The 27,770-nt window shown below is 40.4% G+C and overlaps 1 protein-coding gene across 8 annotated transcripts in view; it reads right to left on the reverse strand.

Annotated features, from left to right (window-relative positions):
* The window catches only part of LOC143027418 (luc7-like protein 3), a 261,462-nt gene that overhangs the window by 93,304 nt on the left and 140,388 nt on the right, over positions 1 to 27,770 (reverse strand). For all 8 annotated transcript variants that reach the window (XM_076188733.1, XM_076188712.1, XM_076188716.1 and 5 more), the window contains 2 exons: positions 21,497 to 21,700; positions 19,151 to 19,315 (listed from right to left, as the gene is read on the reverse strand). In XM_076188733.1, the coding sequence (XP_076044848.1) occupies positions 19,151 to 19,315; positions 21,497 to 21,700 (369 nt within the window). The remainder of the gene's footprint in view (positions 1 to 19,150; positions 19,316 to 21,496; positions 21,701 to 27,770) is intronic.

A 27,770-nucleotide genomic window follows, 5' to 3' on the forward strand; every position in this document is an offset into this window, starting at 1 on the left:
GAATCTGGGATCAATGAGTGATAAGCAGGGGAAAGATTCCATCAGGACATAAAAGAGATGGAGACCAGGTACCAGGGATGCTGGGATGCAGTCACAACAGCTGATTACTGTTGGACTCTGAAGAGAGACATTTTTGCTGCTGAGCATTTGAGGGGTTCGAAGAAATAGAAGTTTATGCCCTGAATTCTGAACAATGACGACGTAACATTCAATTTACACGTACTTATCTTTATCAATGTCTATTATTCAATTTACAGAAATTGAAGTTTGTAAAATTTAACCCCTTCCATACGGTGCCGCATACGTAGGCGGCATGAGTAGCAAGTGGATACGCGAGGCTGCCATATCGGCATCTTGATTATATTTATTGTAGTTGCCCCTGCGTAATGACATACTCTCTAAACTGTCTTCATCACATTTTCTATGGTTATCAAAATTCACGGGTGAAAGAGAGAACGATCGATATAAGTGGTGACTATATTTTATGATGCGAGTATTATTACGACTGCTTCTGACCCAGGGCGGTGGGCAGGGTGCAGGGATGACCCGTCATCCAGGAGGTGCTCAGATGAGAGGGAGGGTGGGAGGGGTGTGGAGTGTATATAGGGATGAAATGGGTGGGAGTGTTTTTATGCCTTTCCCTTTCTGGCTACCTCCCTTGGAAGGGGGAAAAAGCCTTGGTATATGTATGTATGTATTATTACGACACATCGTATGTCTGGCAGCTAATGCTGCCCGCGAGATTTTGGCCCGTACTGAAGAGGTTAAAAAATACATTCTGTTAGAATCATTTTTTCTTCTAATACCTTTTTTGGATGAGAAATATTAAAGAAAATCAACTGATGTCACAAAAATGTAATCAATCTAGTCAGAAGATCAGATTTTTCAAAATCAAATTAGCATAAAAACCTGACCTGATTGAATGTAATTGGTCAGGAATAGTGTGGGTTTAGGACAGGTTGGGGTTGAGTGGATCAGATTTTTGTGGTATGGCAGATATTTGAGAAAGCTTTAGGAAAAGGTAAGGATATATTTTTTTGGTCCTTTATGGATTTGGAAAAGGCTCATGACAGGGTAGACATAAAACCACTGTGGGAGGTATTGCAGATATATGGGATAGGAGGAAAGCTGTTAAGGGGAATACAGTGTTTACAATAGTAGTAGAGCCCGTGTTAGAATTAGAAATGGAGAGTGTGATTGGTTTGAGGTTAAGATGGGACTTCACCAGGGGTGTGTTATGTCGCCTTGGCTGTTCTATTTATATATGGATGGGGTGGTGAGAGAGGTAAATGCAAGGATAATGGGACTGGGATTGGAGATGGTTAAAGAAAATGGAGAAAAGTGGGAGATAAGCCAGTTGTTGTTTACGTATGACACTATGCTTGTAGTAGGATCAGAGGAGGGATTAAGGAAGTTAGTGACCATGTTTGCGAAGGTGTACGAATGAAGGAGGTTGAACAATGTGGGTAAAAGGTGATGAGATGTACAAGGTGACAGGATGGCAGCAAATTGGATATATTAAAGGAGAGAGATTGAGAGAAGAAAGTAAATGCCTTGGAGGAATAAAAAGTATAATAAGAAATAGACATTTGGGAATGGATGATATGAGGAGATTGTATGAAGGAGTGAATGTGCTGACAGCATTATATGTGGCAGAAACATAAAACATGCGAGAGGAAGACAGGAAGAGTTTAAATATGTTTGAGATGAAATGCCTGAGAAGTATGGTAGGGGGTACTTGGGTGGATAGGGTGAGAAATGAGGAAAGGGAGTTGGGAGATAGGGTTGATGAAAGAAAATTGGGATGGTTTGGATTCATGGAAAAAATGAGTGCAAAAAGATTAGTAAAAGAGGTATAGGCAGAGGTGGAAGGAGTGAACATATGGGGTTGACAAAGGACGAGATTGATGAATGGGATAAAAGAGGGATTGGAAAAGAGGGGAATATCTGTTGAGGAAGGAATGGAGAAGACAGAAGATGGAGGCGAGTGGGGAATGGTTGTGTATGGATGATGATATTTTGATGCAGCCTGGTGGCATTTCTCCCAGCCATCTCGTTTTCTGTATGAGGGGATGATTGATTGATTTATGGAATTTTTGGCTTGAAGGCTAAGTGCCGGAGCTGGTAGGCCATTCAGCATATATCTATCATATATGAATATATAAAATTTCAAGTAAAACTGTAAAAACAATAAACACTCACAAAAACACATCAAAACAAGATACACTCACAAGCAATCATATACACAATCTTAAATTTCATAAAATAAACTGAAACCTGTGAAAAGTCTAGGGTAAACTTACTACGGTAAATATAACAAAAGAAAAAAATTAAAAGGTGTATAGATAAACTCAAAGTTAATAAAACACCAGGGTCTGACGGTTGGCATCCAAAAATCTTAAAGGAAATGAAAAATGAGATTGTTGTTCCATTAGAAATTATTTTCAAAAATCCATCATATCCGGAGATGTCCCAAGAGAATGGAAGCTAGCTAACGTTACTCCCATATTCAAAAAAGGTGACAAAAAGAAGCCAAATCGTAGGAAAAATAATGGAAACTATCATCAGAGATGCTATCGAACATCATTTAGAAAGTAACCGTTTGATAAATGATAGCCTGCATGGTTTCAGATGGAAACATTCTTGCATGACTAACTTACTCGAACTCTACAATACAGTTATCTCAAATTATGACAAAAGAAACAATACAGATTTAATATATCTAGACTTTGCAAAAGCTTTTGATACCGTCCCACACGAAAGAATACTAAATTAGCTTTACACGGAATAAGTGGTAGCCTATTAGGTAGGACTAGTAATTGGTTGAATGGTCGAAAACAGAGTTGTTTTAAATGGAAAAACTTCTAGATGGGAAAAATGTTACAAGTGGAGTTCCTCTGGGTTCCGTTCTTGGGCCACTTCTATTCATAGTATATATAAATGATATAGACCATGGACTAAAATCTACTGTTTCCAAATTTGCTGATGATACAAAACTGTGTGGAATGGCAAATGATCACTTAACTTAAACCAATTAAATATTCAAGAAGATTTAGATAAATTGCAGCAATGGTCTGAAAAGTGGCTAATGAAATTTAACACAAGTAAATGCAAGGTAATGCACATAGGTAAAAATAACAGTAAGTACGATTACAAGATATTTGGAAATTTGTTAACAAAAGTGGATAATGAAAAAGATCTCGGCGTAATTATCAGTAACGACCTCAAATCATCCAAGCAGTGTATTTCAACCTCTGAGAAAGCAAATAAGATTCTAGGACTGATTGTGCGATCTTCTGATTTCAAAACTCCATCACTCATTAACCCCTTCCATACGGTGCCGCCTACGTAGGCGTCATGTGGAGCAAGTGGATTCGTGACGCTGCCATATCGGCGTCTTGATTATATTTATTGTAGTCGCCCCTGTGTTTTTACATTCTCCCAAATGTGCCCTGAATCCCATTCTCTGTGGTTTTCAAAATTTGCGGGTGAAAGAGAGAACGATCGATATAAGCGGTGACTATATTTTATGATGCGAGTATTATTACGACACGTCATACGGCTGGCATTGGCTGATGCCCGCGAGATTTAAGTACCGTAGTGAAATGGTTAACAAGCTATATAAATCATTAGTTCGTCCACATTTGGAATATGCTATTTCCGTATGGTCACCGAATCTCATTAAAGACATTGACAGACTGGAAATAGTACAAAGGCGAGCCACAAAACTGATTCCAAATATCAAAAATAAATCATACAAAAATCAACTAAAACATATCAATCTGTTTCCCTAAAAAAGTGTAGACTCAGAGGTGACTTGATACAGGTCTTTAAGATTCTAAAGGGAATTGACAACATCAAAAATGACAAAATTTTCACATTGAAAGAGAATCAGACAAGAAACAATGGTCTCAAACTGTCCGGAAATAGATTCAATTTGGAAGTAGGTAGAAACAACTTTGCCAACCGTGTAGTTAATGAATGGAATAAACTTCCTGCAGAGGTAGTGCAATGTAGTTCAGTTCGAAGCTTTAAGAATCATTTAGATAAACACCTAAGCAAGATGCTGTAATGATTATAATTTATTTTATATTATTTGTTTTTGTTTTGTTATCATTTGTTTGATTTTCATTTATTATTAGTTATATGTCAATTTATTATTATTTACTATTTACCTGTTTGTTTATTATTCAACTATATGTATGCATTTATGTATTTTATTTGTTATTTATATTATTATAGTTTTTATTTATTATTCTATTATTATTTTTTTTTTTTTTTCGCATCCGACCTAGATATGGACCAGGTCTCCTGTCGGCATGCTCCGCCTTTGTAATCCTTTGTCTTTTAAAAACTTTAAAACATTCTTCACATGGGCCTCCTCCCCTAAAATTTCTTTAAGAGATAAATTTGTTAAAAAGTTTGCCCTGTGCTTATTAGAGTATGCAGGGCACTGAATTAAAATGTGTTTAATTATAAAAACAACTTGGCAATAGGGGCATTGGGGGGCCAGCCTTTCTGCTCCACTTTCAATCAAAAATTTATGGGTAATATAGGAATGGCCAATTCTTAATCTTGTTAAAACAATACTTGATCTTCTGTCCAAAGAATGAGGCTTCCAAGGGCTCAAGGAGTGAATCTCTTTTAACTTGTAACTACCGTCCAGATTTGTCCATTGTTCTTGCCACTTCTCCATTGTATAACTATGAATTACTTGTTTGAAGTCTGTACATGGGATTTTGTGTCTGTTATATGGCTGAGCCTAGTAGTAGCTTTCGCAGCAACATCGGCCTGTTAATTTCCAGTGATACCCACATGGGACGGCACCCAGCAAAAATTTACTTTTATTTTCTTCCGTTTGTTAATAAGTATCAACCAGTCCTGTATTTCTTGGACTAAATAGTGAAGAGGCAATAATTTACTTAGAGAGGATAGAATGCTCAGAGTCTGTAAAAATAATGTTTTTATTAGATGGAATAGAATTAAAAACAAATTTCAGGGTATTGTTGACTGCCAGTAGTTCAGCAGTAAAAATTGAGCTAAAATAAGGCAACTTCCTCTTTAAAACTGTGCTGTCATATACAACAGCACAACCAACATCTTGGGATTTTGATCCATCTGTATAAATAAAAACTGAATCAGCATGTACTGATAACTGTTCTAAAAATTCACTCCATAGCTCTACAGCAGTTCTATTTTTCTTGTTTTTAATTGGACAAATTACAGTGGGGCATTGGTTCCAAGGAGGGAATTTTGGAGGTGTGATCTCAGCAACTGTAACAGGAACAAGTTCTACATCCTTTGCCCCAACTTCACATCTCACTTCTAGAGGTTTCAGCAGAGTACTTTTTCTTGGAGCTCTGTCTATTGGCTGCTTTACATATTTGAAGTTTGGATTTTGTTTGGATGTTAAGACACGAGATATATATCTAAGGCTTAATTCCTCCCTGTGAATATAGAGGGGAGAAATTCCTGTCCACATACAAGCTATCCACTGGAGATGTTCTATAAGCTCCCGAACAAATCCGCAAAGCCACATTGTGGACTATATCAAGCTTCTTTAACAAAGTTTTACATGCCGAACCATAAATTTGACATCTATAATCGATTCTGCTAAGGCACACTGCTTGGTAAAGCCTTATTAGTTATACGATCTGCTCCCCAGTTGAAGTGAGACACTACCTTTAGTATATTAAGTCGCTGTTTAACAGTGCATATGACCTCATTTATGTGATGAGTGAATCTCAACCTTTTGTCCAAAAACAGACCGAAGTATTTTACTTGATCTTCATATGGTAATATGACACCCTCTAAGAATAATGTTGGTATTTCTTCCTTGCGTCTTAGTCTAGAGAACCTAATGGCTTTTGTTTTTTCAGCAGAGAATCTGAAGCCCATACAATTAGCCCATGCTGGGGTATTGGCTGCTTGTTACTGTGGCAAAGTAGCATGCAGTCGATACTTTAGGGTCTATATGGGGTGCCCCTACGGACCAGAGCCACACATCATTTTGTCTATGATAGAGGAAAACTCTGTTCATAGAAAAATGATGACACTTTTATACTATGACTGTCCCTCCGTTATGCTGTCCCCCAACCCTTGTTGCTATACTGTACCATTTCTCTGAGTATTTTCTTTTTCTATGGTGGGGGAATTCCCTGTGGTGGGGGAAAAGAATACTGCCACCAAGTATTCCTACTTGGATCGTAAGAGGCGAGAAAAAAAGGGACGGGGGTTGGGACTAGGCATCCCTCTCCTTGTAGCCCAACAGGGCACATTCCTAGAAAAAAAGGCAGAGGCATAAGAGGGGCTGGAGGGCCTCGGTCCAGCACCCTAAGGTTTGGGTCTTTTAACTACTTCACTACGGGACTTAAATCTCGCGGGCAGCAGCCAATGCCAGCCGTACGACGTGTCGTAATAATACTCGCATCATAAAATATAGTCACCGCTTATATCGATCGTTCTCTCTTTCCCCCGTGAATTTTGAAAACCGCAAAGAATGGGATTTAGAGCAGATTAGGGAGAATGTAAAAACACAGGGGAGACTACAATAAATATAATCAAGACGCCGATATGGCAGCGTCGCGAATCCACTTGCTCCTCATGACGCCTACGTGTGCGGCACTGTATGGAAGGGGTTAACCACTTCAGTACGGGACTTAAATCTCGCGGGCAGCAGCCAATGCCAGCCGTATGACGTGTCGTAATAATACTCGCATCATAAAATATAGTCACCGCTTATATCGATCGTTCTCTCTTTCACCCGCGAATTTTGAAAACCACAGATAATGGGATTCAGGGCGCATTTGGGAGAATGTAAAAACACAGGGGCGACTACAATAAATATAATCAAGACGCCGATATGGCAGCGTCGCGAATCCACTTGCTCCTCATGACGCCTACGTGTGCGGCACCGTATGGAAGGGGTTAATGTGCGTGGATGTGGTACAGATGAGAGTAAAAGGGAAGAGATAGGTAGTATGTTTGTGAGAAGAAAGATGGATGTGTTGGCTTTGAGTGAAACTAAGCTGAAAGGGAAGGGCGATTGTAAGTTTGGGAGTGTAAGTGGGAGGTTATCAGGAGTGAAGAGAGGGCAAGGGAGGGAAGGGGTGGCTATACTAGTAAGTGAAGAGATAGGTAAACGTGTAGTGGAGTGGAAGGAGGTTTCCTCAAGGATAATGTGGATGAAGGTGAAACTGGGAAAGGAGATGTGGGTTTTTGTAAGTGGATATGGGCCTGGCAGTGAGAAGAATGTAGAAGAAAGGGAGGCCTTTTGGATAGATTTAAATGAGTGCATAGAGGGTTTAGGGAGAAGTGTAAATGTAATAGTACTGGGAGACCTTAATGCTAGGGTAGGAAAGGAGCCAATTGATGGAGTGGTTGGGAAATGTGGAGTTCCAGGAAAGAATCGTAGTGGAGAGTTGATGGTGGAAATGTGTCTAGAAAGAGAGTTGATGATAGCAAATACAGTGTTTCGGAATAAAGTCAAGCATAAGTACACATGGGAGAGGGTGGTGGAGGGAAAGGTGGTAGATAGAGCTTTAATGGACTATGTAGTGGTAAATAGGATTATGATAGGAAGAATTAGGGATGTACATGTGCTAAGGGTGGGGGAATATCAGATCATTTTCTGGTGGAAGGTAAGTTGAGAGTGGAGGATAGATGGAGGAAGAGGAAAGGGACAAAAGGTAGGGAGGTGCTTAGAGTGAACTCTCTAAACGAAGAGGAAAAGGAGAAGGAGTACAAGAGGAAGCTGAAGGAGGAGTGGGAGGGAGTGAAGGATAGAGTGGAGGTAGGTGTGGAGGAGGAATGGGGATGGTTCAAGGAGGGAGTCACAAGTGTGCAAGGATGGAATGGGGATGGTTCAAGGAGGGAGTCACAAGTGTGCAAGGATGGTGTGTGGAACAAGAAGGTCAGGAGGAAATAGAAGGAAGGGTAGTGAATGGTGGGATGAGGAAATGAAGAAGGTTGTAAAAGAGAAGAAGCGAGCTTTCACAGATTGGTTACAAAGTAGGACGAGGGAGTCATATGAAACGTACAGGGAAAAGAAAAGAGAAGTAAAGCAAAAGGTAAAGGAGGCAAAGAGGAGAGCAGATGTAAAATGGGGTAAGAGTATGACAGAAAATTTTGAAAGTAATAAAAAGATGTTTTGGAGAGAAATTAAGAGAGGAAGATGAGGCGAATCAATTAGAGAAGAAAAGGTAAAAGGTGCAGATGGAGAGATGATAATGGAGGAGAAGGCAGTAAGGGGAAGATGGGCAGAGTATTTTAGGGAGTTGCTTAATGTGAAGGAGGATAGGGAGGGAAAGATAGCTGCAGTGGGAAATGCTAAGAAAATGAGTGTGTTGAGTGAGGAAAATGGAGGAGAAATAAGGAAGGATGAAGTGAAGGCAGCAGTTAAGATGATGAAAGCAGGTAAGGCACCTGGTCTGGATGGATGCCATGCAGAATGTCTTAAAAAAGCAGGTATAGTGATGGTGGACTGGTTGGTGAGGTTATTTAATGTTTGCTGGAGAGAGGGTAGAGTGCCAGAGGACTGGAGGAGTGCGTGTATAGTTCCACTTTACAAGGGAAAGGGGGACAAGTGTGAATGTAATAGTTTCAGAGGGATTAGCTTGTTAAGTGTAGTGGGGAAGGCTTATGGGAGGATCTTGATTGAGAGGATTAGGAGAGGAACAGAGGGAGTAATTGGTGAGGAACAGTGTGGGTTTAGGACAGGTAGAGGTTGTGTAGATCAGATTTTTGTGGTAAGACAGATATGTGAGAAAGCTATAGGTAAGGGGAAGGATGTTTTCTGGGCCTTTATGAATCTGGAAAAGGCTTATGACAGGGTAGACAGAAAGGCACTGTGGGAGGTTATGCGGATATACGGGATAGGAGGAAAGCTTCTAGGAGCTGTGAGTTTTTATGAGAGTAGTAGAGCTTGTGTTAGGATTAGAAATGGAGAGAGTGAGTGGTTTGAGGTAAAGGTGGGACTTCGTCAGGGATGCGTTATGTCACCCTGGCTGTTCAACTTATACATGGATGGGGTGGTGCGAGAGGTGAATGCAAGGGTAGTGGGTCAGGGATTGGAAAATGGAGAAAGGAAATGTGAAGGAAAATGGAGAAAAGTGGGAGGTGAGCCAGCTGTTGTTTGCGGACGACACTGCGCTTGTGGCAGGATCGGAGGAGGGATTGAGGAAGCTGGTGACAGAGTTTGGGAGTGTGTGATAGAAGAAAGCTGATGATAAATGTGGGTAAAAGTAAGGTGATGAGATGTACAAGGGGTGAAAGTGGCAGTAATCTGGAAATGAGCATTAAGGGAGAGCAACTGGAGGAAGTGGATAGTTTTAGATATTTGGGTGCAAATGTGGCAGGAAAGGGTGGAGTGAAGGTGGAGGTAGAATGTAGATTGAGAGAAGCGAGTAAATGCCTTGGTGGTTTAAAAAATGTAATGAGGAATAGGAATCTGGGAATGGATGCTAAGAGGAGACTGTATGAAGGAGTGATTGTGCCAACAGCATTGTATGGAGCAGAAACATGGAACATGAGAGAGGAAGAGACAAGGAACTTGAATGTGTTTGAGAGGAAGTGTCTGAGAAGTATGATGGGGGTTACTAGGCTAGATAGAGTGAGAAATGAGGAAGTGAGGAGGAGAACAGGGGTGGAAAGGGAGCTGGGAGATAGGGTGGATGAAAGAGTATTAGGATGGTTTGGACACATGGAAAGAATGAGTGAAGAAAGACTAGTAAAGGAGGTATGGAAGGCAGATGTGGAGGTAGTGAACATGAGGGGACTTCCTAGGATGAGATGGATGGATGGGGTGAAGGGGGCTTTGGGGAAGAGGGGAATGTCGGTTGAGGAAGGACGGGAGAGGACAGAAGACAGGGGTGAATGGAGAATGGTTGTATATGGAAAATGTTGTGATGCATGAGGTGGATTGGACGGGGGAATGGGGGTGAAGTAGTGTGTGTGAGCAAAGATTTTTGACGCAGCCCGAAGGGATTTCTCCCCGTCCTCTCTATGGGGGGACGGAGAGGGGGGGTCACCGATTCAATGAAGCGGCCTTGCTGTGGATGTGCTGTGTCCTGCGACACTGCTTCTGACCCAGGGCAGTGGACAGGGTGCAGGGATGACCCGTCATCTAGGAGGTGCTAAGATGGGAGGGAGGGTGGAGGGGTGTGGAGTGTTTTCGGGGATGAAATGGGTGGGAATGTTTTTGTGCCTTGTCCTTTTTGGCTACCCTCCTGGTAAGGGGGAAAAAAGCCTTGGGATATGTATGTATGTTGCTAAATTAATAATTTCTTGAATCTTTTGGCCTGTTTCTAATGTCAATCTGCTGCACACAATAGCGAAATCATCAGCATAAGCCAATTCATGAACTCCAGTAGGAACTTGTTCTAACAAACTATTAATGGCTATGCTGAAGAGTGTAGGACTCAGAACACTTCCTTGGGGAATCCCTTCCTCTTGAAGATATGCAGAAGAGAAAGAAGAGCCCACTCTGACTTTCAGATAACGATCAGACAAGAAATCCTTTAAACAATTGAACATATTACCCCCGATACCCCACTCTGCAACTTGCTTCAGAATGCCTTCCTGGTCCGGTAGTATCGTAGGCATTTTAAAGTAAAAAAAAAACAGAGCAATGCTCGGATTCTGTATTGCAAAGGCATTCTGAATCTCATGAGTGATAAAAAGTAAGGGGTCCAGAGTGCACTTATTTCTTCTAAATCCAAACTGTCGGTTAGATAGGAGATTTTTAGATTCTAAACACCAAACTGAACACATATTAACCATTCTTTCATACATACATACATACATATACCAAGGCTTTTTTCCCCCTTTCAAGGGGGGTAGCCAAAAAGGAAAAGGCATAAAAACACTCCCACCCATTTCATCCCTAAATACACTCCACACCCCTCCCTCTCATCTGAGCACCTCCTGGATGACGGGTCATCCCTGCACCTTGCCCACCGCCCTGGGTCAGAAGCAGTGTCGCAAGACACAGCACATCCACAGCAAGGCCGCTTCATTTAATCGGCGACCCCCCCTGCATATAAGGAGAGGACGGGGAGAAATCCCTTCGGGCTGCGTCAAAATTTAATCACACATACTACCCCGGAGAGGGGGGGTCGCCGATTAAATGAAGCGGCCTTGCTGTGGATGTGCTGTGTCTTGCGACACTGCTTCTGACCCAGGGCGGTGGGCAGGGTGCAGGGATGACCCGTCATCCAGGAGGTGCTCAGATGAGAGGGAGGGTGGGAGGGGTGTGGAGTGTATGTAGGGATGAAATGGGTGGGAGTTTTTTTATGCCTTTCCCTTTTTGGCTACCTCCCTTGTAAGGGGGAAAAAGCCTTGGTATATGTATGTACTACCCCACCCCCCCACCCATTCCTCCTCATGCAATCACATCATCATCCATATACAACCATTCTCCACTCACCTCTGTCTTCCGTCCTCTCCCTTCCTTCCTCAACAGACATTCCCCTCTTCCCCAAAGCCCCCTTCACCCCATCCATCCACCTCATCCTAGGACGTCCCCTCATGTTCACTACCTCCACATCTGCCTTCCATACCTCTTTTACTAGTCTTTCTTCACTCATTTTTTCCATGTGTCCAAACCATCCTAATATTCTTTCATCAACCCTATCTCCCAGCTCCTTTTTCACCCCTGTTCTCCTCCTCACCTCCTCATTTCTCACTCTATCCAGCCTAGTAACCCCCACCATACTTCTCAGACACCTCATCTCAAACACATTCAAACTCCTTCTCTCTTCTTCTCTTATGTTCCACGTTTCTGCCCCATACAGTGCTGTTGGCACAATCACTCCTTCATACAGTCTCCTCTTCGCATCCATTCCTAAATGTCTATTCCTCATTACACTCTTTAATCCACCAAGGCATTTACTCGCTTCTCTCAATCTACATTCTACCTCCACCTTTTCCTGCTACACTACCATTCTTTCATAGATCTTACAAATGCAGCTAGTGAGAGCAATATGTCTATAACTTTGTGGGAGATTGGAGTCCTTTCCTGCCTTTAAAATTGCTATAATCAAAGTCTTCCAAGATTTAGAAGACCCAGAAGACCAAAATTTGTTCAGCACATTTTAAAGGAATTTCTTTGAGGATATGGATAAATGAGCAATCATGGAATAAAGAATGTCATCCTCTCCAGGAGAGGTTGGGGAGGATAAAGATAAAGCATGATCCATTTCATCCAAGGTGAAAAGATTATATGCCTCCGAGTTTGTATTGGTAGGAGGATTAATCGTGGTCTTCTCTCTAATTCTTCTGAAGTCATGTAAATAGTGAAGTGGACTTGCAATATCAGCATAATGTCTTCCAAGAGCTTCTACTACTTCTTTTGTATCTAAAAGAGTCATTTATCTTGAGAAAGGGCTAAGGAGATGAAGTAAACTTTCCCTGTAATTTTCGAATCCTATTCCATACTAAGGTGGGGGAGAGTCATATTTCAACTTGCTATTAAATCTAATGAAGGATTCCCTCCTTGCTTTAAGATTTTCTTCTGCTCTGCTTGAGCTCTTCTGTACGTTATCCTATTGACTAAACAAGGATATCTCAAATATATCTTATAGCAAGTTCTTGTAATCTTTCTGCTTAAAGCATATTCATCGTTCCACAAACGGAGCAACACATATTTTCGGAGCGCTAACTCACGAGCGAAATACAAACAAGAAGTTGGAAACGAACAACGTCGGCCTTGTTGTTTACATACGGTGTGGCAGGGGCTGTGCATTCGTGGTGAACCGATGTAGGTCGTAGTTGTATCTCCGCTTATTTTTTTTTCAAAATGGAAACCCCTAAATCTAAAGACTCAACAAAAAGAAGCCTGGAAGAAACAAGAATTGAAACACCACTCAGGGTAGTAAGAAAAAAATCATGCTTCGCATCAACACCTAGAGAATATCAAAGGTTGGACGTAAGTAGATTTTCCGGTTTTGAAAGAGAAGGCAATGGATTACTTAGAGGAATAGAGATGGATAGAGAACCCAGGTACAGGAATATAATGAGGAATAGAGATTTAAATGACATTGTAGACGAATTATTAGAGCTTAAAAGCGAATACAAAATGATATACCAGAAAGTATCAATCCTAAGAAAAGCATTGCTCTAAGTATATTAGTTCATATTTTGTATCTTCCAACAGTTTGGAATGATCGCTTTCTGTCCAGGACTGTGTTTTGGGGGCACATACACTACTACAAATATTCTACTTTTCATGTAATTGCTTTCAACTTTTATCATAATTGATTCTACATTGTTTTTTCCAACTGTTATCCTAGTCAAAAATAATACTCCCCCCCCCCCAAAAAAAATCTATTCAGCAGTCTCAGTTTTCTTTTCATTTGCTTCATTTCTAAGTTCCTTTTCTTTCTCTTTTTCTTCATCACTCATTTCTTTTTCTATCCATATATTTTTGTAGTGTTCGTTATTTGCTAGTTTTGTTGTTCTAGATAGTGCTTCCTCTGCCATCATTTGTGACCGAAGTTTTAGTTTTAGTGGCCTATACTGTTTTTCTCTTGAGTATCTTCCTATTCTATGTCTCAATTTCTTTATCTATACTTTGTCCTTCCTCTTGAATCTCTTTCAGAATTTCTTTAGTGATCTCTTTCTCCTCTTTTTCTCTCTCATATCTAGGAACATCATGTTTCTCTTTAATACCACATATCACAATGCATCTTTTTTTTTATCCACCGTGTCCCTGACCAAATTACCTTTCTCCTTAACCCCTTCCATACGGTGATGCCTACGTAGGTGTCATGAGGAGCAAGTGGGTATGTGAGGATGCCGATGTTGGCATCTTGATTATATTTATTGTAGTTGTACCTGCATGACCCCCATACTCTGTAAACTGGCTTAATCACATTTTCTATGGTTATCAAAATTCATGGGTATTAAGATGCAACATCGTACGTCTGGCAGCTAATGCTGCCCGTGAGATTTTGGCACAGGGTGAAGTGGTTAATTACTTGGATTACCATTTCCTTAGCATTTTCCTTGACCTGTTGCGCCACTATTTCTTTAAAAAATAATTTTTGACTTTCTTGTTCTATTTTCCACTGTTTCTTTATTTCTTGGAAGTCATTTTCTTTTATCTTCTCTTCCACTTGATAGTTGCATTTGATCCTTCATCTCTTTAATGTCTCATTCCTATTCATATCTTCATTTTTCAATATTTCATTCTCTTCCTTTCTCCTATTTAGTTCCTTTTTCAACTCATCTATTTCCCTGTTATTTTCTTCATTGGCCCTCCTTAATAGGGCTACCTCTTTATACATTATTTTATATTAATTTTTGAGTTCGATTATTTCATCTAACAAGTCATTGAATTCCCTATTTCTCATTTTATGCAATGGGGGGATGGAGAGGGGGGGGGGGTCGCCGATTTAATGAAGCGGCCTTGCTGTGGATGTGCTGTGTCTTGCGACACTGCTTCTGACCCAGGGCAGTGGACAAGGTGCAGGGATGACCCGTCATTCAGGAGGTGCCAAGATGGGAGGGAGGGTGGAGGGGTGTGGAGTGTATTTCAGGGATGGAATGGGTGGGAATGATTTTATGCCTTTTTCTTTTTGGCTACCTCCCTTGTAAGGGGGAAAAAGCCTTGGTATATGTATGTATGTATGTATTTTTAAACCTGGGCTCTCTTTCCATTTCTATCCCTCTATACATCATCCCACTCTGTCAAAATAATTATTATTATTTTTTTTTTTTTTTTTCAAACTTTAAGTAAATCTTCGGTGTTTCAGTCAGGCATGTCCTTTTGGGGATCACCCTCAAAGGTGATTCAACCCTACTTACATCTAGGCATCTTTTTGTTGGCTCCTTGTCCCTTGGGTTTCTGTTTTTGTCTTCCATTTTTTTTTTTTTTTTCTTTAACTGACCATGGTGGAAAAAATAAAAAATAAAAAAATAAATAAATAAATAAATAAATAAAGACACAAATACAGTTACATTATTGGTCACTCATAGTATACTTCTCCCATCTCATTTTTGTAAACAACTTGGGTTGGTTCCAAATTTGTCTGTCAGCAAAGTGCTGCTCAGCACTTCAGAGCTTGTTTTCCATACGTCTTACTTCAACTGCTGCTGGAGTGTGTGTGGTGGGAGTGGATTCATGCCTTTGACTTTGGCTACCTCCCTTGTATGGGGGAAATTGCCCTTGGTTTATGTATATTAAAATAATCCCTTCCTACAATACATATGTTTAAATTTTGCAAATTACTTTTGCAAGTGATGATGGTTAAGGTTTCATTTCTTAATATTCCTTTTGCTGTTGTGCTATCATTACCACATATAAAACAAGAGTATATAGAGTATATTTTCACCTGTGTGGGATAGAGGGAATTTACTTGGGTCAATCAAAAATATAAGTGAATACCAGAGCTTGTGTGGTAAGGAATGGAGAGAATGAGTGGTCCAAGGTGAAGATGGGGCTGCCCACTCCAGGGTGATATAGTCATCATGGCTGTCCAAAATGTATGGGTGAAAATAAACACAGCCAGACAAGAATGTCAAGGGATCCACCTCCTAATGGTGATGAGGGGATCCATGGGTTTCGAAAACGGCCAGCTTTACTGTCCATTTTGCAGGATCACCACATGGAGGTACCCATCACTGTTCTCTGGTGGTACTGCACTTTGTTGCACTGTCTTTGACCCAAGGGGTGGGCAGGGGACACAGATGACCATTTATCATAAAAAGCTAAAATGAGAGGGACAAGAAATGGATTTTCGGATGGGGGAAGGACGAGTGAAAGGTGGTATGGTTTGACTTGGCCACCCTGTTTACAAGGGGAGAGGGCCTTTTTGATATGAGTACATTTACTATAGTATAGATTTACTGTAATAATGTGACTGCTTCAGTAGGAAATATCCGAGTCATTAGTTACCACAGTAGGAATTGGATTAAAGTCAACCACAATACATTAGCATAAGAAAAAGGAGAGATGTGAAATGGGGGAAAAGTATGAAAGAAAATTTTAAAACAAAAAGATGTTTTGGAAGGAAATTAAGAGAGGAAAGGGAGGCAAAACAAATTGAGAAGAAAAAATTAAAGGTGCAGATGGAGAGATGAAAATGGAAGAGATAGCAGTAAGAGGAAGATGGGTGGAGTATTTTAAGGACTTCCAGTGAGAGGGCACTAAGAAAATTACAGTGATGAATGAGGAAAATAACAAAAGATGAGGTGAAAGTGGTTATTAAAATAATGACAGCAGGTACAGCACATGGGTTAGATGGGTGTCATGCAGTGTCTCAAAAAGGGAGGTAAAGTGATGGTGGACTGACTGGTGAGGTTGTTTAATTTTGTCTAAAAGAGGGTAGAGTGCCTGAAGACTGAAGAAGTTCCTGAAGTTTCACTTTACAAGGGAATAAGGGATAAATGTGGGTGTAGTAGTTTCAGAGGGTTCAGTTTGTTAAGTGTAGTTGGGAAAGCTAAGGAGGGGGGTTTGATTGAGAGGATTAGGAGAGGAACTGAGGGTGTAATTGGTGAGGAACAGTGTGGGTTTAGGACAGGTAGAGTTTGCTTGGATCACAATTTGTGATAAGGCAAATATGTGAAAAATTTAGGAAAAGGTAAGGATCTTTTGGGGGCCTTTATGGACTTGGAAAAGGCTTATGACAGGGTAGACAGGATGGCACTGTGGGAGGTACTACATATATGGGACATAAGGAAAGCTGTTAAGAGTAGTCAGAGTTTTAATAAGAGTAGCAGAGCCTGTGTTAGATTTAGAAATGGAGAGAGCTAGTGGCTTGAAGTAAAGGTGAGACTTCACCAGGGATGTCATGTCACAGTGCCTGTTCAATTTATACATGTATGGGGTAGTACAAAAAGTAAATGCAAGGGTAATGGGCAAGGGATTGGAGATGATTAAAGAAAATGGAGAAAATGGGAGATAAGCCAGTTATTGTTTGGTGACAACATTACACTTGTAGTAGGATCAAAGGAGGAATTAAGTTAGTGATAAGAGTTTGGGAATGTATATAAAAGTTGAAGATAAATATAGGTAAAAGTAATGTAATGAGATGTATAAGGGGAAAGGATGACAGCAAATTGGAAGGGAGCTCTAAGTGAAATAGGCTGGAGGAAGTGGATAGTTTTAGATATTTTGGAGCGAATGTGGCGGTAAAGGGAGGAGGGAAGGTAGAGGTGGAATCTAGATTGAGAAAAGCAAGTAAACAACTTTGGGGATTAAAAGGTGTAATGAGAAATAGACATTTGGATGGATGCTAAGAAGATATTGTATGAAGGGGTGATTGTACTGACAGCACTGTATGGGGCAGAAACATGAAACATAAGAGAGGAAGAATGAGTTTGTGTTTGAGATGAAATATTTGAGATGTATGGTAGGAGTTACTAGGCTGGATAGTGTAAAAAGAGGCGAGGAGGAGAGCAGGGATGGAAAAGGAGTTGGGAGATAGGGTTTATGAAAGAGTATTGGGATGGTTTGCACACATCAAAAAAATGAAGAAAGATTAACCCCTTCCATACGGTGCCGCACACGTAGGCGTCATGAGGAGCAAGTGGATTCGCGACGCTGCCATATCGGCGTCTTGATTATATTTATTGTAGTCGCCCCTGTGTTTTTACATTCTCCCAAATGCGCCCTGAATCCCATTCTCTGTGGTTTTCAAAATTCGCGGGTGAAAGAGAGAACGATCGATATAAGCCGTGACTATATTTTATGATGCGATTATTATTACGACACGTCATACGGCTGGCATTGGCTGCTGCCCGCGAGATTTAAGTCCCGTACCGGTGGTTAATAATGTGTGACAGACAGAAAAGGAGTGAACATTAGGGGGCAACCAAGGATGAGATAGATGGATGGGATAAAAGAGGCATTGGGATGGAGGGGGATGTCTGTTGAGGAAGGGAGAAGACAGAAAATAGAGGTTAGTGGAGAATGGTTGTGTATGGACGATGCTATGCATGGGAGTGTGGTGGGGGATGGATTGGAGGGGGGGGGGAAGTTATGGAGAATGTGTGAATTATATTTATATGCAGCCTGAAGGGATTTCTCCCTGCCTTCTCTTTTTCTGCATGAGGGGACGGCGAGGTGGGGTTGCTGATTAAATGAAATGGCCTTGCTCTGGATGTGCTGTGTTCTGCTACATTGCTTCTGACCCAGGGCAGTGGGAAGATGCAGGGATGACCCATGATCCAGGAGGAGCCAAGAAATGGGTACGGAGTATGTGGGGATGAAATGGGTGGGAGTGGATTTATGCCTTTGACTTTGGCTACTTCCCTTGTAAGGGGGAAAAAGCCCTTGGTATAAGTATGTATACATACATACATATATATACCAAAGGCTTTTTCTCCCTACACGAGGGGTAGCCAAAAAGAAAAAGGCACAGAAACCACACCCACCCATTCCATTTCCTATATATTCCACTCCCCCCCACCCTCCCTCTTATCTTGGCACCTCCTGGATGACGGGTCATCCCTGCATCCTGTCCACTGCCCTGGGTCAGAAGCAGTGTCGCAAGACACACCACATCCACAGCAAGGCCGTTTCATAATTTTGGCGACCCCCCACTCTCCGTCCCCTCATGCAGAACAAGAAGATGGGGAGAAATCCCTTTGGGCTGCGGCAAATTTTTCACATACATACTTCTTCACCCCCCCACCCACTCCCCCTGTGTTTTTACATTCTCCCAAATGCGCCCTGAATCCCATTATCTGTGGTTTTCAAAATTCGCGGGTGAAAAAGAGAACGATCGATATAAGCGGTGACTATATTTTATGATGCGAATATTATTACGACACGTCATACGGCTGGCATTGGCTGCTGCCCGCGAGATTTAAGTCCCGTACTGAAGTGGTTAAGGTCAAAAAGTTGTAGGTGGGGGCAAACTTTCTTTGTGTGAAAAAGTGAAAGAAATGCAAGGTTTATACAACTCTTCAGCCCAATCTAGAGACTGTCATCACCTTAGGGTTGCACTTCTAGTTGGGGGTGAGGGTGTTCACAGGTTTTGAAGATGGAAGACAATTCTCTCCAATGTCTGTCTCACAGACCCAACACTTGTAAATACCCATGGTCCCAATCATCCTACATATGTACAAAAAAAAAAAAAAAAAAAAAAAAAAAAAAAAAAAAAAAAAAAAAAAAAAAATTATCTGACCTAACTAGAACAGTGCCCACCTCTCTTATTTCCTGTATGGCTTGTCTGAGCCTTGCATATCCAACATGCTGTTTGCCCATCAAGTGGTCATCAATTCGTTGCTGAGCATCACCAACAATAAGAAATGCCCCACATACTTCACACACTTCCATCTGCTTCTCTTGAGATGCAGCCATCTCAGCTGCCTGTAAATAATACAAAAAATTACTAAAAGGTCAACAGAATGAACAATAACTTTGGTCCTCTGAAATCATGTGTGAATGATGAATGGAATGCATAGTGCACAGGTAGATGGAAAGTTACTGCATATAATGCCAGAAGATAGAAGACTATATGAGATACTTAATGAGCAAAGAATGTGTGAGATGGGGATGTACAGTGCGACCGGAAAGTTTATGCATATTACAAAATAAGCGTGAATATTGTCATGTAAATGAAACAAGTAAAAATTCCATCATCTTCAAATAAATTATACAGTAGATAATACATTATAAAGTAAATATACACTGATATTTGAAAAATAATAATAATAATGACTGAAAATTTATTTAGTCCAATCTTCAGTGAACGAAAACTTTATGCAGAAAACACGCAAATACTCAAAATATCAAAAACAGAATATTATTTGATGACCTTATGTGTTGATTGTTACAACATATGCCTAATAAACGTAATGCTACGACCCATCAATATTGTAACGACAAACTCGAACAATTACCGTTTATTTATCAATTTTCTTTCCTCCCGTTTCTAAGACCTTAACGAGGCATTTATCAACAGAATTAATCAGGTTCCGTACTTCAGATGGAGTAACACTGCTGCAGGCCCTCTCTATTTCAGTCCACAAGGCGTCACATGAATTGTACTGCTGTCCATTTGAATAAATTTTTCTTTTTATGAGTGCCCACAGGTTTTCAATTGGGTTTAAATCGGGACTATTCGGCGGCCAATCCATTAACTTCGGTCCATGAAGTCCGTGAGACTTAAGAAATTCTTTAGTGTACTTGAAAGCATGTGCTGGAGCATCATCTTGCATCAACAGCAAGGTAGCTCTTTTCAAAAGTGGTTGATCTTCAAGCCAAGGGATGAAATTGTCTTCAAGAAATCTACAATAATTACCTGAGTTAATCTTGACGCCTTCTTGCACTTTAAATGGTCCTATTACTTTATTTTCGAGGATTGCAGCCCAAAACATCACCCCTCCCCCACCCTGCTGCTGTTGAAACTGATGTTGAGGTTTTTGGCCTGACATAAGCCACCCTCTTGCCCAGCCGTCAGGCCAGTCAAGTGTAGCTCTGCACTCGTCTGTCCAAATGACTTTAGTGAAATCTTGCTTGAGATACTTTTTGGACCATTCAACCCGTTTTTCCATGTGTTTTTCGGTCAGAACTGGAGTGCTTTTCATTTTTCTGACATCTCCAATCTCCCTTAAGTAATCATTCCTGGTCGATTTAGGAACATTCGATAGACCAGCCCTCTCAAAAATGGCTTTACTGGTTGCATGAGGCATCTTTCTTAAAGTATTCTTTAATTTTCGCCTGTCCCTGGGACTCAAAGCCTTGGGTTTCGTGCGTTTCGGTTTGGCACGGGTAACTTCACCTACAGATAAAAATTTCTTAATTGTACGGTGATCTCTTTTCATCAATTTTGATATTTCTAGACTGGTATTTCCTTCTGCAGATAACCTAATAATTTTCTTAGTCTCTGCTTGTGTGAGTTGACTCTGTTTCCCCATAATCTAGACTTTGCGTAAACTATTTGTTCACTGAAAACTCTGAAAAATACAAGAAACTGTTATTTATGCAGAATTGTCTATCAATTTTCAAAAAGAAGGAACATTTCATAGATAAATATTAACACAGAATAAGAATTTTACAACAAAATTAAAGTTGCCACTATAGAAATGCCTCAAAATGCCATAATAGCATCTTGCATAAACTTTCCGGTCGCACGGTAGGGTAGGAAAAAGTTCTCTTCACATGAAAAATACAAACCTGATACATCCAAGAGTAGTGGGAATACACCACAGCAAGCTGACTTGCAACTTTTCAGAATTAAGCTAATGATACAAGGGCAATCACAATAAATTTTCATGAAGGACTATTTTTACCAATGAAGTACTGAAATAAATGAATAAATGAAAATGAAAATTTAATGAATCCATCATCTATTTTGATGGATTATTTCTACATTATGTCAATTGGATAGGCCTAGATTTCTTTGAAAACAAGCTTAAGGATCCTCTATACTTACAAGGCAGTAATAATGGTATATGCTCTAGTGCTATACATGACTTTATCTAGAGGGCATAAAAAACAAATGTGTGCATTTACTTCCTGGCACAATTCATTCAAACATTAACTCACCATGTGCCACACTGAGTTCTCATTGGCCTTCCGAAGGGCATCTCTTTCCTCACGCAACTGATCACACAGCTTCAGGAGGCCCTGAGCTTGTTCTACATTCCCCTCACTTCCCAGTATCTCTGCCTTGGCTACCAAACCTGTGATGCGCTCTGACAAGAACTCTATCTGTTCATCAACTTTTCCATCACCACTGCTACTGCTAGCCTGCAAATGTGATTATTCAGATTTAATTGGGGGAAAATATAATTTCACTTTCTAATTTTGTCATTATAACATACACACTAATACATATTGAAGTATGGAAGAAAAATGACTGGAAGGGCAGTGAGCTAAACACAGAGAACAGTTGGAGTTTTATTCACTGATATTTTGTCCTTACCAGGACATTCTCAAAGTACATACAATCTCAGAAACCGAACAGCTAATAATTCATCCTTGCTGTGTTCCTCTCCCTCCATACCCTCATCCATTCTCAATACAACCACTCCTCGTTTAACGACGACAATTGGGACCAGCGCGCCGTCGTTAACCGAATTGGTCATTAAGCGAAAGTGTATACATATACGCACATGTACTGTATGTACAATGTCCAGCAATACATGTATCTTTATTTTAGTGTATTTTACCTCTTTTATACAGTACATTAAAGCTTTATTTACTGTTTATTTACGGTGGTTAGGTTCCTAAAATTACCGTATATGACCAAATCCGCGTATGCTGACATTCCATATTGAATACCGGGGTATTTTTTTAGTTTCGACCATGGGCGCAATATAGCAATAGAAAATTAATTATTAATTTTGTAAATTAAAATGTATCAACGTAATATGCAATTTTGTGGGCGGAAATGAAAGTAAAAAATACCATGCTACAAGAAAATATGCTAATGAACATAGTCGGTAGCATAGGATCGGGACGCCATCTTGTCGTCTGCCAACGTCTCTCACGACGACGACAATGAGGACGAGCCGGATGACATTTAATTTGCAGGTAATGATTTATCAAACACAGGTCAGGTTAGTTTAGTTTAGGTTAGACGAATTCATCATCCTTTTATTTCTTCGACATCGGCATCTATCATAACAAACATGGTGTACCATTCGTCCGACATGACTTCGTTACTTACGAAATTTGTTTTAGCACTTTTTTTTATTTCCGATCACAAAATTGCATATTACTTTGATACATTATAATTTACAAAATTAATAATTAATTTTCTATTGCTATATTGCGCCCATGGTCGAAACTAAAAATTTACCACTACCGGTATATACTGTACCCCAGGTAGTTTTTGCAGCTTGCAGGATGGTAATATAGACCTAAGCTTCAGAACACTTTACCTCACAGCTAATATCCACCGTACAAGTTCAATTATAACATCATACAAATTTGCCTCAGCCAACTTAATTATCGTACACGACGTCGTAACTCTGCGTCGTCGCTAACCGAGTAGGTCGTTAAACGAGTACCTGTACTTCTCAAGTGACTCTGACCACACTGCTTTTCCCTCCATTCTCAACTGTCCTCTTGACCTCCTTGATGATTAAAGTGCTTGCTACTCCTGCTAATTTTATAAACCCATCCCTATGGTTGATGCAGGGGTGGGAAGTAATGTAGGCTGCCTCCACTATCCCTCCCCTCCCCGACCTTTGTGGAGCACCTCTATCCTGTTCCAATCTGGAAGATGACCACATTGGTCTAAATGAACCACTAGCGAGTTGGAGGTTCTGTGAGCTTTGACGTCATTTTTGTGTTCATATGTTCACAGCTCCATTGATATTATCGAGAAACGGGAAGATCAGTGGAGCTGCGGACATGTGAACACAAAAATGGCATCAAATCTCATAAAACCTTCTACTCACTAGTGGTTCATTTAGAGCAGTGCGGTCATCTTCCAGATGGAATAGGATAGATGTGGTCCTCAAAGGTCTAGGGAAAAAGAAAAGAAAAATAGTGGAGGCAGCCTACATTAATTCCCACCCCTGCATCAACCATAGGGATAGGTTTATAAAATTAGCAAGAGCAGCAAGCACTTTAATCAAGGAGGTCAAGAGGACAGTTGAGAACAGAGGGAGAAGCGGCATGGTCGGAGTTACCTGAGAAGTATTGAGAACGGATGAGGGTATGGAGGAAGAGGAACACAGCAAGAACCGATTTGTTTTCTGAGATTGTATGTACTTTGAGAATGTCCTGGTACGGACAAAACATCAGTGAATCAAATTAAAACAGTTCTGTGTGTTTAGTTCACTACCCTTCCACTAATACATATATATACATAAACAAAAAATCCTGGTACGGACGAAACGTCAGTGAATCAAATTAAAACAGTTCTGTATGTTTAGTTCACTGCCCTTCCACTAATACATATATATACATAAACCAAAAAGCCCTTTCCTCCTTACAAGTCAATGTACCTTCCCTTCACCCATCCCACACCCATCCAAAATGCATTTGCTGTCCCTTCCATCTTAGCTCCTTCTGGGTGAAGGCTCATCCCCATCCTCTGTCTACAACTTGGATTAGAAACAATGCAGCAAGACACAGCACCTCCACAGCAAAGCTGGTTTACTTCCACCACTTCATTACATGGCAACCCTTCTCCCCCATTCACTTGAGAAAATATAGAGCAGTTAAGAAGAAATCCCTTCAGGCTACATCAATTCTCATCCTTTTACAACCACTCTTCACTCACACCTCTCTCTTGCCCACTACATTTCCTGCTTGACAGACATTCCCCTTGGAACTGATACCCTTTCCAATTCGTTTATCCACCTCATTTTTAGAATTCTCATGTTTACCCCCATTCACCTCTGGCCTCCAATGCACTTTTTGCTAGTCCTTCACTCATTTGTTCCACATGCCTAAACCATATACATGTTGGGCCTCCAATTTTCGGTTTCACAAAATAGCAAATTCCGTTTCAAGGAATGGCTGTTTCAATTCTGTTTCAGATCATCTGCAGCATTAATGTTCTCAAAACCTTAAGAAAATCAAACTGGGTTTTATTTTAGCCACCTTACAATAAGTAATGAAATTATAATACATCAGAATTTGCAAATCATTGTATGGATTAAACGATAACTCACAGGCCTCAAAATATATGGTTACCAGTTTGTACATGTGTTTTAGTTAGCATGAAAACCAAAATTTGATTTGATAAGTATGAGCCTATTTTTGCATGTATCTTCTGTATTAACAAATCATCTACCTGCATCTAAACTAGTAGAATCTTATGTTTCAATTATCTGGTGGTGGAAAGCTTTAGATAACTGTTGTATTTACCTACCTGTATTATATGGGAAGGGGAGCTATGCTTGAAGAGACCTGTCTTTGTATCTCGCAACATCTAGTTTGTTCTTAAATTCTTGTATGGTGTTTGCACACACTATTGTTTTGTCCAATTTGTTCCAAACATCCACCATTCTGTGTGGATCCCCCCCCGATATCTTCTATAACTATCCTTTTTGAGGTTCTTTTCATGTCCTCTTTTCTTTTATCCCCCGTCTGGGGTATTGGCTGCGTGTTACTGTGGCAAAGTAGCATGCAGTTGATACTTTAGGGTCTAAATGGGGCACCCCTACTGACCAGAGCCACACATCATTTTGTCTATGATAGAGGAAGACTCTGTTCATAGAGAAATGATGACACTATTATTATGTTACGACTGTCCCTCCGTTATGCTGTCCCCCAACCCCTTGTTACTGTCCTGTACCATTTCTCTGAATATTCATTTTCTTTTTTCGTCTACCCTGTGGTGGGGGAAAAGAATGCTACCACCAAGTCTTCCCAATTGAGTTGTAAGAGGCGACAAAAAATGGGACGGGGGATAGGACTAGGAGTCCTGCTACCTGTAGCCCCAAAAGGGACCATTCCCCAAAAAAGTAAAGGCATAAGAGGGTCTAGGAGTTTTCTAACAAATACCCTTAGGTTTGGGTCTTTTAATGTCCATGGATGTGGTACAGTTGAGAGTAAAAGGGAAGAGAGAGGCAGTATGTTTGTGAGAAGAAAGATGGATGTGCTGGCTTTGAGTGCAACTAAATTGAAAAGGAGGGGCGAGTGTGAGTTTGGGAGTGTAGCTGCGAGGTTCTCAGGAGTGAAGAGGGGATGAGGGAGAGAAGGGGTGGCTATACTAGTAAGTGAAGAGATAAGTAAGTGTGTAGTGGAGTGGAATGAGGTTTCTTCAAGGTTGATGTGGATGAAGGTAAAGCTGGGAAGGGAGATGTGGATTTTTGTAAATGTGTATGGTCCTGGTAGTGAGAAGAGTGTAGAGGAAAGGGAGGCTTTTTGGGTAGATTTAAATAAGTGCATACAGGTATTAGGGAGAAATGTCAATGTACAGGTAGTTCTCGATATATGCGACTTCGATATATGCGAATTCGCGTATATGCGATTCAAGAATTTGCACCACTTTTCCATATGTGCGGGGATATATTCGAAGATATGCGATTTGACCTAAAAAAAAAAAATAGTCGCGGCCGACTATTTTTTTCAAAATACCTATTATATATTTGAAGTTGGTGTGCATAAAGCCGTGTGGTAACACTGGCTGCATCAGCTAGGTAGAGCTGGCATCACTGTGGCGTTATCACAACAACAACACCGGCAGCTGTACAGACGGCATCGTCTTAGGCATCCTTCCTGTTTCATAGGCCAAACCATTGTCTTTCTGCAGGTAATTAAGCTTTTTTGATACACAAATTAATTATTTTTTTCACAAACAAATTAATTTTTGATACTTATTACTGCCCCAATTAATTTCGTCAATTTTCACTCTCTGCAAGAATTATCGTTTATTCTCCGCACTGGATAAACTCTAAGCAGTAAGCCTGCCTGTGTATCTCCAGAGCACATCAACAGTCAGTTTAAAGGTCAGATATCAACAGATATACCATTCACTAAAAATCATCGAAAAAGTACTTTTTAAAAGCATACAAATATAGTTTTTACCTATTACAGAAGAATTTATTCAGAAAATTCACTTTTAATTGCGCCTCACATACCACTTTTCCGAACTCTAGCTATTCAGAATAACAATATTGTTTGTTTGGCAACTGTGACGTCACGAACGCGGAATTCCCCGAACCTTTCACGAAGTGCACGGGCGGAATGTTTCGAATAGCAGACGACGCAATGAAATGAAGACAAAACTGTTTTTTGCCAAATTTTATAAGATGTAGATGGTGGAATTATATAGAATACTATCAGTATGTTTTTTTATGTACATTAAACTGTAAATACAAAAAGTTATGGAAGTCTTGATATCTATCAAGACTTCCATAACTTTTTGTATTTACAGTTTAATGTACATCAAAAAACATACTGACAGTTGATATCTGACCTTTAAGCGTAGCAAGCAGTCTGAAATGTGAATTGTAAACAGGCTGATTTTTCAAACAGCTGAAGAAAATACGCTTGGCGAAATAAGTGATGTTTACGGTAGCGTCTTTTCCCGAGGTTAATACTTACATGCTAAAATGTATGTAAACATATATGAGATGCAGTATGTAAGCCCTTTGCCAAAATAAAATATGTAAAAAAAAAAAAAAAAAAAAAAAAAAAAAAAAAAAAAAAAAAAAAAAAAAACCCAATCAATCCGAGTTGAGAACGTATCCCCCTTTTGCCCATAGGTTCAATAGTTCGATATATGCGAATTCGTTATATGCGGGGGGTCCGCGGAACGGAACCCCCGCATATAACGAGAACTACCTGTAGTTGTATTGGAAGACCTAAATGCTAGGGTAGGAAATGAACCAATAGACGGAGTGATTGGGAAGTATGGAGTTCCAGGTAAAAATCGTAGTGGAGAAATGATGGTGATGTGTCTTGAAAGTGAGTTGATGATAGCAAATACAGTGTTTAGAAAGAAAGTCAAGCATAAGTACACATGGGAAAAGGTGGTGGATGGAAGGGTGGCAGATAGAGCATCAATGGACTATATAATGATGACCAGGAGTATGGTAGCAAGAGTTAAGGATGTGCATGTTCTAAAGGGCAAGAGTGGGGTAATATCAGATCATTTTCTGGAAGGTAAATTGAGAGTGTAGAAAGAGGTACTTAGAGTGAACTGCTTAAATGAGAAAGAAAAGGAGTATAAGAAGCTGAAAGAGGAATGGGAGTGAGTGAAGGATAGAGTAGAACTAAGAATGGTGGAGGAATGGGGATGGTTCAAGGGGGGAGTCATAAGGTGTGCAAAAATGGTGTGTGGAACAAGGAGGGTGGGAGGAAATAGAAGGGTAGTGAGTGGTGGGATGAGGAAACAAAGAAGGTTGTAGAA

The sequence above is a fragment of the Oratosquilla oratoria genome, chromosome 1 (genome assembly GCF_046742065.1).
Source record: "Oratosquilla oratoria isolate Oo_2021 chromosome 1, ASM4674206v1, whole genome shotgun sequence".
In the NCBI taxonomy this organism is placed as follows: Eukaryota; Metazoa; Arthropoda; class Malacostraca; order Stomatopoda; family Squillidae; genus Oratosquilla; species Oratosquilla oratoria.